The sequence below is a fragment of the Rissa tridactyla genome, chromosome 3 (assembly GCF_028500815.1).
Source record: "Rissa tridactyla isolate bRisTri1 chromosome 3, bRisTri1.patW.cur.20221130, whole genome shotgun sequence".
Classification (NCBI taxonomy): Eukaryota; Metazoa; Chordata; class Aves; order Charadriiformes; family Laridae; genus Rissa; species Rissa tridactyla.
Window position 1 is genome coordinate 17,190,300 of NC_071468.1, and position 13,370 is coordinate 17,203,669.

The following is a 13,370-nucleotide window of genomic DNA, read 5'->3' on the forward strand; positions in this document are numbered from 1 at the left end:
TTAAAAACTTCAGCTTGTGTACCGCTTCCAATATATTCTCAATCAACTTTCAGTAACATCTAATTAAATGTTTATATGGTATTTATGCAAGGTATCAACCACTGACCTTGCAATGAAATATTGCAAGGTGAAATATTTTCAGCATTCGTGACTTTATCCATACTTATCATGCACTACTGTGAAAGTAGCCTTGCTAAGACCACGTTTTACCACCTTGCACATTAATTGGAAAAAACAGCAAGTTTGCAGCAGACTCTACCACTAGTTCTTCCCCCGTCAAAGGAGCTGTTTGTTGACTATTTCTGCTTACACGCTCTTTTATGAATGTGGGCAAAAATTAGATGATAGGGACACCTGAGATTTTATGTGGATGGATTGAGTACCTGAGCTTTGCATAAATCACTGGATCTCTCATACTTACGTGCTAGCTAGTTCAGGAAAAAGAGACTGCTCTAAACCCTCTAGAAAATTCAGCACATCAGTGTATATGAATCCCTGTTTCTTGAGAGGGGGAGGTATAGACATGACCTGAATGGCTCCTTCTCACCATATCCATGCACGGGTCCCACTTTCTTGCACAGAACCTGGCCTATAAGAACAGACATGCTGAGCTCAACATTTTCTCTCAGGATTTGCCCCTGGAACACCCATCACAATGCCAAAATTATGCATTAACAATAAGCAAAATCCCAGCGGACGCCACAGGGTGTCTTTCAATTCTGCTCCCTCACCCTCTTCTTAAAGCTCCTCTAGGTTACATAGTGTTGTCTGAGATAGGGTTTTACTTCCCTTTCATCTACTTATTAAATAGTTTAACATCCTACCTTGAACGTGCAGCTGATCATCTTCCTGTTCTGGAATAGATGCAAGTGGGACACTCTCACTAGCAGATGAATATTTACTCCTTAAAGAATATATTAATTCTTGAATATCATCCATCAGTGCGCTCTCCTCATCATACAAATCCATCTCTCTCACCACCTCCTCTTTATTTTCTGCCACTCTGGAATCCAGAATTTTTCCCACAACATCCATAATGCTTGATTCTGAAAACTCAAGTATCTGGTCCAAGGCTTTTTCTATATCTTCATTATTATGGCTTGCCTTCCGAGCAAGCTCCATCTCTACCTTCATGTCGTGAAACATGGCTTCTATCCTAACCACGTGTTGGAGCCCGAGGTACTTTTGTAGACGGATTACACGCTTTTCATCAAGAAAATCTCTCATTATCGTGAGCCGCTTCACAGACTCACTGAAGCCTGTTGCAGTGTCATTTGTGGCTGCTGAGCTGTCAGCAGGGCTGGGGAAATGTGCAGATTGCTGGTGGTCGTTTCTTGTATGCTCTAAATTTTGCACCTCCTTTGAGTCTTTCTGTGAAACGCCCTCCGGGAGATGATCTTTCCTTTGGTAAAAGTCATTGCTGTCTTCCGTGTCAGGAAATTGGAAATTATGTTCTTCCACAGCTGATGGTTCCTCAGCTTCAGAAGACTCCTCATCATCTTCCATGACACGTTCCATCTCATCCAATTTAGCATGTTCACTCACTGGTACATCAGCCTCTTTGTTCCCAGTCTCACTTGCACCTTGCATGCTGATTGGTTTTTTAGCCTCCTTAGAAAACGGGTTTGTTTCCTCTCCCGTTTTGTAAGTAGGATTTGCAGTTACTGAAACAGCTTCGCCTAGTACTTCTAATTCGGGGTTTGTACTTTTGACATCTAGTTTATCATCCTGTACATTTGCAGCCCTTGCTTGCAACAGCTTTGCACTTGCAGCATTCTCATCTTCCAGTAGCTCTTCCTCTACTTGTTTCATGTCAGGGTTGTCTTCATCATCTGGCTCTTCAGATTGCAATTCTGGTGTTAGTGTCCTTTCTTTAGCTAAATTTGTGCCAAGATTTCCATCTGAATCTGCATCCTCAGTACGAGCAGTTCCTTGCTGAGTAAGATTCTCTCCATTAGTATTCTGTGTAGTGCTTTTTGATTTTTCTTCAGGGGAGCTTTTCTCAATGCTTTCTTCAAATACTGTCATCTTGCCAAGATTTCTTGAAAGCTCTTCTTTCACATCTGCCTCTGAATACTCAGTCTCATTTTCCCATGGCCTAGGTTGCTCAACAGCTCCTCTGTGGCTTGGGTCTCCCTCCCCTGCAGGGGTTTCTTTCAAGTTTCTCCTTTTTATTTCAGGTTCTTTGGGAAGCGAGGTGGTTTTTTGATTTTCATGATCAGTGACCCCTGTTTGTTTCAAATCTTCATGTCTCAGAAGTTCTTTCTCCACAATAGGCATTCCACGTTCCAGTTTCTCTTTCAAGATGTCAGTATCTCCTAAGTCACTTTGAGATGCATTTTTTACCTCTTCCACTGGTTTGGCTGGAACATCAACAGAAGGCTTGTTCTCAGCTCTTACTTTCTCCTTTGTTCTCTCCCATAGCTCTTTGTGCTTTAAATCACTTTCCAAGACCTCTTCCAAGATGTCATCCTCAAACTTTTTCTCATCTTTCTCTATCCGAGCAAGTGGCACTCTTTCTGGACTTCCGTTGGTATGACCAACAGGTGGTTTTAAAGCATCTTCCTTGCTTTTAACAAATGATTTGGACTCCAGATCATCTCCCAGATTAGGCAAAACATGAGGATCAGGCACAGCCATACTCTTCAGCTTGTCAGTATGTGGCTCAGTTCCATCAACCATGAGCTGCTCTTCAAACTGTTCAGTTGTGTTTGTTTTTTCTTTTGAACCCAGATCACCTGTACCCACAGGCTCCTTTCTAAGGAGTTCTTTGGAGAGATCCTCAGGTTGAGTTGACGCTGGTGCTTCTCTTTTACTAATTAGCATCACCTCATCCTGTTTCTCTTTTGTTTGTTTAGATTCAGACCTGTCCACACTTACACTATCACCTGACTTCTTGCTCTTACTGAAGGCATCCTTAAGAATTAATGCATCTGAATCGAGTTCTTCCTTATTGTCTCTTTGGTTATTTAGCTCTGTAGCACCCTTCGCATCTTCATCAGGTTCATGATTTTGTGACTCAATGTCATTGCTTTCATCGTCCTCTGAATCCACTGGGGATGTAGTTTCTTCCTCTGCTGTAAAGGACAGCAAAGGGATTTCTTCAGACTGATCTGCAAAGTCTGACTCCTCTGCATCATGAGCATTAATGCTCAAATCTTCATCAAAATCATCTTCCAGCGATGTAACAAGGCGAGTCACTTCATCATCCGATACAACAGCATCAGCAGTTGAGCCATATTTTGTTTTCAAGTTTGCAGAAAGCTCTCTGTTTAAAAGTGTATAGGCATTGACTTCTTCATTCTCTTTGTCAAGTGGACTGGCTTCACCCTGAGGAATACTAGTGTTTTTGGTATTTTCACTTTCTAGCCCTTTAAGTTTCCCATGTAGCATTCCTTTCAAGTGCTCATGTGCAATTTGATCTCCCTGAGAGTTTTCTTCGTGACTATTGGCACTGGAGTATCCCCCAGTATTTTCAGTTCCTTCTGGAAGAGAACTGTCTACTTCCTCTGTCACGGCGAGGGCTTCCTTGTCTTCTTCCGTGCTTAGTGCAAGACCGTCTGTCTCCGAAGCACCAAGGGACTTTACCGTATCGACCTCTTCAATCTCCACATCCCTCTCAATTCCTTCAGCTGGTTTTGTCCCTGGATCACTTGGTTCAGTTTCCCCCTCATTTGCTATCGTCTCTTGTAATGACTTCAAAAGCTCATCCACATTATAATTATCAAAATCATCCCTTCCGCCATCAAAGCAAACAAAGTCTGTTTCCTGAAATGAAAAACAATATGTAGTCACAAATATTATTTTCTTTATTACAGTGATGAGACAAAATCCATTGGGTTGGTTAGAGAGAGATGCAGCAGCAAAGTAAATTACATTAATTGTGCAGAATTAACCCCTTGAATCCTTAACCAAAAGCCTCTTTGAAATCAGTGGAAGTTTTGCCTAATGACTATTAAAAGGCTCTTAAAGGACTCATAAAAAGCTTACGGCTTAGCTCCTTCAAAGACCTCCTAGTGAGGACTAAACTGAAAGTCAGCAATAGAGTTGATAGTATTATACTTTACTCATCACATATATCCTGAATTAACAAATCTATTGCTGAATGCCAGTGAGGAGAAGAAAAACGTCACTAAGCTTGTTTGTCCCAATCTCTTTCAACTGGTCTTTCCTCAAATGACCAAGTCATCCAAGCTGGAGCTGCCTGTCACGCAATTTCTGAAAAATAAATTAAACAGCATTGTAAGCCACTGAATACCATTTCATACGGGTCTGAAGCTGCAACCACAAACAGGCCTTACTCGCACAACCCTGGAGTTACTAGCTATTAGCGCATGAAAGCCACTTACCTGTGTAAGGGTTGAAACCGATTCTAGAATTAAAGGGCTATGAGAGTGTATCAGGTTTTGTTTGCTTCTGATAATACTTTACAATTCTAAAGTTCTGAAGTTTGTGAAAAGAAAGAATTCTGAATACATACCGAACAGACTATGCACGAGCCAGCTAGCAGCATTTCTTGAGCTCAATCCAAACATATTTTGTTAAAAGAAAAGCAGAATATTCAAGAAAAGAAAGATCGCTGCCCATTTTGGGCTGACGCTTACACACCCATCCACATACATAGCTACACAAACATACCACCCCCCGACACATGTGTGCGTCTCTGCACACGTGTAGCTGCTTAGTAACAAAAGGTAACTAAGGATCACTGATATTCCCATTCTACTCCTCAGGGATTTTATTGAATGCGAGGTAAGACACAGTAAGCACCCCAATCAAAAAAATAACAAAGACGACTTACATCTGTTGGTAACTCTAGCTCCTCATTGGAATAATTATGATTTATTTCAAGTAAATCCTTTGGAAAATATCCAAAATCGCTTCCAACCTGCCAGAAAACAAACACAAGCAAACAAAAAGCACTAAAAAAGCTTTCGAAATCATGTGACTATGTTACAATGCTAATTACAGACACTAATAACAAACACATCAAACTCGTTCTCAAGTATTTCTAAATGAAGTTTAAGACGGTGAATAAAGGAAAAAGGGTAGCGACGCCTTGTTTATGCAAGAGTTTTCGTTGAGGTATTATACTTAGATTTCACACCATCTTTGTGAACTTGGGCAGTTTTACTGTTCATGTGTTAAAGCCTGACTTATGACAAATTACTAGGAGAGTTGGGAGTGAAGCCCAACCATTCTGGCTCACATGCTTTAACTGCTGTTGTGCGCTCTCACTGGCACCACATATGCCTCAAGTATTTTCTCAAGTAGTAAGCAGAAGAGGATCTTTGACTAAGAAGATTTACATCCACACACAATATTATAGCCTGAAATACGCTCACTTTGTAGCTTAAGGAAAAAAAAAAATTCTTAGAGCAGATTTTAGGAAAACGCAAAATTGTACCTGAGGTAAAAATCTTATTTTAAAACCTGTGTGGAAAATACAGCCCCTCTGCAAATGCATTGTTGCTCTTCAGTGACTAATAGGAGCAAAAATCAGTTGCAGATGGCTCTTTTCAAGCAAGTGAACGTGCTAAGCCAAGGCAAACAGTGGAAGACAAGAATCTCTCTTATCGCTGGCTGGATAAGATCTACACAGTAATGCTCTCACTTGAGACTTCTGACAACAGCTGTCAAGAAGCCAATATTAATAGCATGCTATCACTACACAGATTAGATAATCCAGGCAATTGCAGCCTGGTGGACACACCTAGAAAGGTACAGAGTTCCTAGACAACCAAAATATCTGAGGGGAAAAAAAGGAAGTGTTGGTCATTTCCTCAATGTTTTGTTATAGGCGGAAGATGACAATTGCCAGTTTTCTTGAAAAGTTTATTTGGGAAGAGCTAGTTATGTCAAAATAATTAGGGACATAAAGATATAGGCATCGTTGCATTGATATCGCCGAAACAGGCTCACCTCACCTGAAGTTTTCTGGATTTACAATGGCATTAAAAAAAAGGAATATCATATCCAGTAAAAAATAAATACCAATACCTTTTTTATCTTGCTATACAAGCAAAGTAAGCACCATTACATTATGGGGCTTCTTTTTAGCTATTTCTCATTCAAATCTTACCTTCCATAGTTGAGAACTCTGTAGTTACTCCCCACCTTTTGTAAATACATAGATACTCTCTTATGGAAAAGAGATAATGTATGCAGGTATATTATTGGGAATTATTTGGAATGGGAAATTAAACTAGACAAGTCAAATTAAAAGCCTGTCCTTGTGCAGTATACTACACTTTTATGCTAAATTGGCCTGTTTCTCTCTACAAACTTCCATTCCAGTTTTAAATGATCTTTCCGAAAACAAAAGCCAAAGCTTCAAAGTAGCCTCCTTATAGACTAATCTCTGGGACTACCATTATAATTAGGCATCACAATTTGAAACTCATTTAGTGTAATCCAAGCTGCTGACCATACAAGTCCTCTGCAGTGACCCAGTTCGCCACTTATGTGGTTTATGAGCCATATGGGATCCGCACGCCCAAAATTTCATCTACTCCTCTCCCTACAAGTCCTCTCTTGTAAGGGAAAAAATGCCTCATTGTGCAAATAAAGGCAACATTCTTCATTCTCTACAGACACAACAGAGGAAAAGCATTATGAATGCCAAGTAAATAAGGGAGAAAAAAGTGCATCCTTCATTTCCACTCCCTTCCTAGATAAAATGCCGTGGGTGGACGAAAGACAACGCTGCGTGTACAGCATCTGTCCCCACCAGAGCCCACATGCGACAGCCAGCTGCGGCAGATTCACCGACCACCACTGACCAAGATGCCAGACACTCACACCACCTACCTCAGCAACAGAAAACAGAGAGCTGGGAAAGAAAATGTTCAAATGCTTTTAATCTTAAAGCCCACGTCCCTAAAGCACAGGCATCACAGGTACCTAAAACTGCAGAACGATGCTCCAAGAAGAGTTGGTTTGGTCTGCTGAGCGCTGGCATTGTTAAGAAAACTCAGAAACAATAGAAAAAATTCCCTGATCCTCTGGGTCCTCCAGACATACTCTGTCTTCCTGTGTTACGTTAAATTTACTGCTTGTGTCTTCGTTTTTATTACCTTATGCATAAGATTTCAAAACAAAACAAATAAACCTCAACAACCACTGACCCAAAAAAGCCACGATCTGCAGCCAAGTCCATTTCCAGAAATAGTTCTCTCAACCTTGAATCAAAGGAATAAAGTTTGCCATAAGATAAAATAATAATCTTCTGTGGCAATAATTTTAAAGTGTCTTTGCTAAAATGTTTCATTAAAAAGCAGCAGTTTTTTTACTTGGAATTATCTGAAGTAGTTCTGGAGCCTGCTAAGGAAGAGGGCAGAGTGCAGGAGAAATGTATAGGAGGGAAGTTTACATCACACAACTTGATCATATAAACAATGTGAGGTGGATGCTGAAGAAGAAACTAGTTGTAGAGCTGGACACGGTGCACTGGACAACGAGAATACCAGATGCGCTCCACCTTTCGGCTTTTGGAAAAAATCAAGTATTTTCCTGGAACTGATGTATTCACGAAATTCATAACATAAAATCACTATTAAACAATGGTCACAGAACACCATCCAAGCATTTGGCTTTGCTTTATTAATTAGGTTTAGACAGCTCTGCTAAAACCTGCATGCCACATAACATATAGAATTTATAAGTGGGTTCCCGAATTTTTTTCACATGCAAAATACCCACTGAGCTCAATGGGCATTCTGCAAGCAATAAAGTATACAAGACTGGAATCATAAAATAAAGGATCTATTTTGTTAACAAACAGCCTGTTCGCTGGCACAGGGAAAAAAAATAAAAAAAAAAAAAAATCAACAATGACTTGAAAAGGGCGTAGTGAATTAGAAAAGCAAACGCAAATAAAGCACAGACCCAACTGCTATAGATTTTTCAGCCTTGCTGAAAGCCTCCTTTCTTATCAGATCATCTCCCTTCAGGTCAGAAATACTATTGTATTTCCCATAGCTCCTCAAAATTGATTTCAGAATTAGAGCCTGTATTTACAACTTGTTTGAAATAAGCCCCAGGTTGCAGTAGCTGAAGTTTCTCGTACACGTATTCCCCTCACCTCTGCCCCCACCTGAAGATGAGAATACCAGTTTACCCCTTGATTTCATAGTTTCCGTATGCCTTTATAAACTCTTTCTCCCAAAACTTTGGGGAACGGAAAAAGGCAGTGGGGTGGATGCATGAGATCAAATGACACACGAGCACACATAAAGTCACATGATGAGATCCCAAAAGGGCTGTGGCAGAAGGTAATGTGCCTCCTGCTGGAATTTGTTGGATCACAGACCTCGCTAGGTAGCCTGTTTTTAATTAGCACGCAACAGCCTCCTCCTAGCTCCAAGGCCGCACAGAGTGGGCACGGCTGCTCTGCATAAATCAAGTTGCCCCAGCCGAACCTGGCGCAGGAAGTCACGTTGGGATGGGAGAGACCCCAGTGCCACCTGCAAGTCAGGGACGGGGCCAGACATGCCAGTGTCCTACTCAACACACAAGGGTGGGCACCTCCGGCCCTGTAACAACGCTGCGATATTACGATTACTGCAGGAGCAGCCCATCAAACCAGGGGGAAAAAAAATAAAAATAAAGATTAAAGCCACCAACTGGAAGGAATTAGCCTGTCATCACTGCCGTAAAAGGAACATAGAAAATAGTGTAACACAATTAAAAGAAATTACAAGAAATAAAACAGAGCTTTGCAATTCTTTTAGACCTGACAACTTTGGCTTTTCCTTGTTAAACTCAAGGCAAACATCCTTTTAACTTGGAGACACACCTAACTGTTGCATGAGCTTCCTATCAGTGAATAGTTAAACTGAATATTAACTCAGCAATTACCTTAAATCTGCTGTCTGATCTTGCAGCCTGCATTACACCTTGTTAGAAGATGCAAAATTGGCCCCACGTTTCTGCTCTGTGTGTCAAGTACTGGCAGCCCTGGAAACCCGTACCGGCTAATTAACCAGATTATTTATGGTACAGTACATGTCAGGAGGGAATTACCAGCACGATACAATTATAAACTCTTCTTTAACCACGTGCTGCAGTTTTCTGCTCTCTTCTGTATTGTTCTAATTGGATTCAGCTCCTTGCTGAGAGCTTGGCCGTCCACACCCAGCCTGAACAGGTTGGAGAAAGTGATACATCCTGCTTTCCACCAAACCACCAGTCCCACGGTCAACACCCAGGTGTGGCTTCCAGCAGCCTAGACCACTGTCACAGGCAATTATCCCTCTCTTGTAGAAGCCCAGAGGAAGAAAGGAGGTTGATGTAAACGACCAGGACACAAAAAGGGGTGTAGGAGAAGCATGGAGAGGGGGCAACGGGGACAAGGTCTCAGCAACCTCCAGACTGCCAGCATTTTCAAGGGAAGTCCACAAAAACGGCTCTTCCTCTGGGGCATCTCAGTTCTGCTTCCGTCAGGCAAATAAGGTTTTTATCATAAAAGCCAAGAGGAGTTCTCTATGAAATAACTGCAAGTATGGCAATCCTCCATTCCCGTTAACAGAACCCTCTCAGACTGCCCGAAGACAAGGCCTCAAACAAGGCCACTACTCTGCAAGCTGCTACAACACAGTACTAAAGCTGAAAGGCATGCCTTTTAAAAATCAAATTTACCTTAATTCTTTTTAATTTTACTACTTTTTCCCCCCCCTCCAACTCTGCACGCAGCTTAGATAAAAAGGGGAAGAAGGCAGCTGAACATTCGGAAGAGAAACGTGATTAAAACGTGTACACGGAGCGATCTTTAGCAGGATTACGGAGCGCAGGATGAGCCCGTGTCAGGGGTAAACGCAAGCACAGGCTTAAGCCTCCCGAGAGGGGAAGGGGAGGTTCAGCTTCCAGGCAGGCTCTTGGGCCACTACTTACGGTCCTGCAATGGGAGGTTTTCGACACAAAGGCAGTTTTCTAATAGTTTTTAGCACACATTAAGCATTGCCCATTTTTCAAAGCACTTAATGCCTTAGGTTTGATCAAACCGCATCCCATTTCACACTGGTCTCAAGACAAAATGGCATTCATTATATTATTTTATGACGTTCAAAACCTTAAGTGTTCTCCTACAAGGCAAAAAGAAGGAAAAAAAAAAAAAAAAAAGACTACCAACAGAAAGCCCCAAGAAGAGCAAGCAAAACAAATGCTTTACAGTACTTACACTTCCAGCCCAAAGCTCGATTGATTTTCCTATTAGTTTGTAATATACGTACACCGCTTCTCCCTTCTTAAAATTCACAAAGCGACAGTCTGGACCTTTAAAATCCTGCCTGGCCTTCCCTCGGCACATTAACACTGTCCAAAGAAAACAAGAATAGTATTACTTTAAAAATAATAATAATAAAAAAGCAGTTTCATGGAAGGGGTCTTGGCTAACTGGCAGAAAACAAGACCTTGCTGCATACACCGGTTTCCTATTTTCTAGATTGGGTCAGAAGATAAGAACTTAACTTAAAGCATAACTAAAATAAGTTATTAAAAAAAAAAAAAAAGCCAGCTCACTGATCAAGACTCCACAAAGCAGTTGAGAATTGCATTTCAGAAGTGTGCTATGAAGCTAATTATTAATATTAAATTAGACGGGCTGAAAGATGACATCTGCGTCCTCGCGAACCAGCCCCAAAATTATTCGGCGCATAAACAACACCCAGAGAGCGCGTTTATTACAAGAAGGGGGGGGGGGAAGCCAAAAAACATAACAAAACAAAACGCCCAAAAACAAAAACCCAAGACCAACAAAACGGAGCTGTGGGGCTGGGAAAACTTGGCGAGACGGCGAGGAACGCCGCGGGTCGGCGCCGCGTTTTCATTTTCCCCGATTCCCCCCGGTTTCCGTGCCAGAGCCAGGGGAGCTTTGGGAAATGCCCCCGACGTTCGTATCTTTTCCCGTAACAACTTCCCGGGGCGGGGGGTGAAAGCGGGGGGAAGCGGCCTCCCGGGTCGGGGACCGACCCCTCCGGGCCGGTGTCCCCCGGGCCACCCCCCACGCCCCCACTCACTGCTGCACTCGGGGTCGGCGCAGCGCTTGCGCTCGGCGAAGCGGCGGCCCAGGTCGGTCCCGGCGGCGGCGGCGCAGAGGAAGGAGGGCGGCGGGGGCAGGAGCAGCAGCAGAGCGAGGAGCAGCCGGGGGTCCGGCGGCGGCGGGGCTGCGGCCATGTTGGCGGGCGCCGGCGGCGGGGAGGGAGCAGACACGTCAGCAGCGGCGGCGGGAGGGCGATGTGGCGGGGGAGGGACCGGCCGCGGCGGGAGAGGGAGGAGGAGGAGAAAGGCAGCGCCTGGACCCTCCCTCCCGGCGGTATCCCCATCCCGCCGAGGCAGGACCCCTCGGCGAGGGCCCGGCTCTTTTTCGCTCTCCCTCCGAGCAGAGCGGGGGCTCCTGCCCCTTTTTCGTGCTTATCAACGGCCGGTTTAGAATCACGGAATGGTTTGGGTTGGAAGGGACTTTGAAGATCACCCAGTTCCAACCCCCTGCCGTGGGCAGGGACACCCCCCACCAGACCAGGCTGCTCACAGCCCCATCCAGCCTGGCCTTGAACACCACCAGGGATGGGGCATCCACAGCTTCCCTGGGCAAGCTGTTCCACTGCCTCAACCAGCTCGACAGTGAAGAATTTCTTCCTAATAGCTAATCTAAATCTCCCCTCTTTCACTTTAAAACCATTCCCCCTCGTCCTATTGCTCCACTCCCTGATCCAGAGTCCCTCCCCAGCTTTCCTGTAACCCCTTTAGGTACTGGAAGGGGCTCTAATGTCTCGCCGGAGCCTTCTCTTCTCCAGGCTGAACGACCCTGACTCCCTCAGCCTGTCCTCACAGCAGAGGTGCTCCAGCCCTCTGATCACCTTCATGGCCTCCTCTGGACCCGTTCCAACAGGTCCATGTCGTTCTTGCGCTGAGGACTCCAGAGCTGGACACAGTACTCCATGTTTTCTCTTGCAGAGCATCGCTGAAGTAACAGGAACGGCCCAGCAGTCTGACCACAGCACAGAAAAAGCTGTAATCACCCCCATGCAACCCCCTGCTCCCACAAGGGTGAGGATGATACAGATCCAAACACCCACCTCCCTCCCGCCCCACCAAGTGTTCACATCTCTGCTTGAGAGGAGCAGTCACCACCAGGCAAGTGTGGCATCCGCCCCGGCAACCTCCCGAGAGTTTGAGGTTAAACCTGTGGTAACAGGGGCGTACGAGCTCGCTCACCCACAGCCCCACGCAGGAAAGCGCAGGCAAATGAAGGGCTGCACGCCCAACTGCAGAAAATGCAAGGCCGCCTCTTGCCCTTCTGTAGCTTCAGCTTCCACTTGCTGCTACTTTTTAACTATGAATGTTTGCAAACCAAAAAGATGTGCTACTCACACCTGTGCCTGCACTTTTTTACTGGCTCTTTTTTACATCCATTAAATGTATATTGCTTTAGAGATCTCAAATGGTAGAAAAACAGCAGGAGTCACAACGGCCACGTACAGGAGAAAAATGAACAAAAGTTATTCTCCGTTCTCTTTTTCAGACCCCTGTGATTCGTTCAGCAGAGCTCCTGACTGGACAAAGGGAATAAAAGATGCACCCAAGAATGGAGAGGTAATATAACAGAGTCTCTTGATGGTTTATCAAATGGTCAAAACAAAAACCAAACAAACACATCACTTTCCAAAGGGCAAATTCTGAAGCTGCTCCCAAAATGAATAGGCACTTGGCAAAACTGACGGTCAAGGTGAAGAATTCTGCTTCTTTGTGCATATCAAAGGACAACTCTGGACAGCTGAGGGGTTTTTTAAGAGCTCTTTTAAATGATCTATTTTCAGGCACTCTTCACTTCAGCTGTGTGGGGTTTGTTCTGCAACTATGATAGAAGCAGTTGATCCTACTGCTCCACTTATTCCCAGCTCCCATCACAAGAGTTAGCAATCACCACTGCTAATTGCATTAGAGACACTGCTGGTGTTCTTATCATATCCTCACGATTATTGATTTTTGCTCTACAGACTTCTCATTTCCACAGCCTCATTGTGCAGGGCCAGAGATCCAAGCTTAGTTACTGCTATGTAATCTCCAAAAAACATGTACGCATTTCATTTTCAGCCCCCATCTAGAGCAGTTTAATATTTTAATCACATTATGAAAAAGCATCAAGGCAGAAACAGGTATCTTCCTTGGGGCTGCAATGAATGGCTTTGGTAACTCTTTGCCAAACCGGAATTTTGTTGGCATTTTTGTATTTTACATCCTGTAAAATGAGGAAAGACCTATTTGCCATTCCTGATATTGGCTGATAAAAAGCTCTAAAAAAGCTAACTCATAAAATTTAGTGGTGAATTTAATCACAATTTACAATATGGAAGTAAATATATTCAAGTAAC

The 13,370-nt window shown here is 43.7% G+C and overlaps 1 protein-coding gene across 4 annotated transcripts in view; it reads right to left on the minus strand.

Moving 5' to 3' along the window:
* The window catches only part of MIA3 (MIA SH3 domain ER export factor 3), a 28,379-nt gene extending 17,175 nt beyond the window's left edge, over positions 1-11,204 (minus strand). For all 4 annotated transcript variants that reach the window (XM_054195314.1, XM_054195313.1, XM_054195312.1 and 1 more), the window contains exons 1-4: positions 11,016-11,204; positions 10,178-10,311; positions 4,802-4,888; positions 825-3,768 (exon numbers count right to left, since the gene is read on the minus strand). In XM_054195314.1, coding sequence (XP_054051289.1) covers positions 825-3,768; positions 4,802-4,888; positions 10,178-10,311; positions 11,016-11,172 — 3,322 coding nt within the window. In that variant the 5' untranslated portion in view covers positions 11,173-11,204. The remainder of the gene's footprint in view (positions 1-824; positions 3,769-4,801; positions 4,889-10,177; positions 10,312-11,015) is intronic.
* Between the last annotated feature and the right edge of the window lie 2,166 nt (positions 11,205-13,370).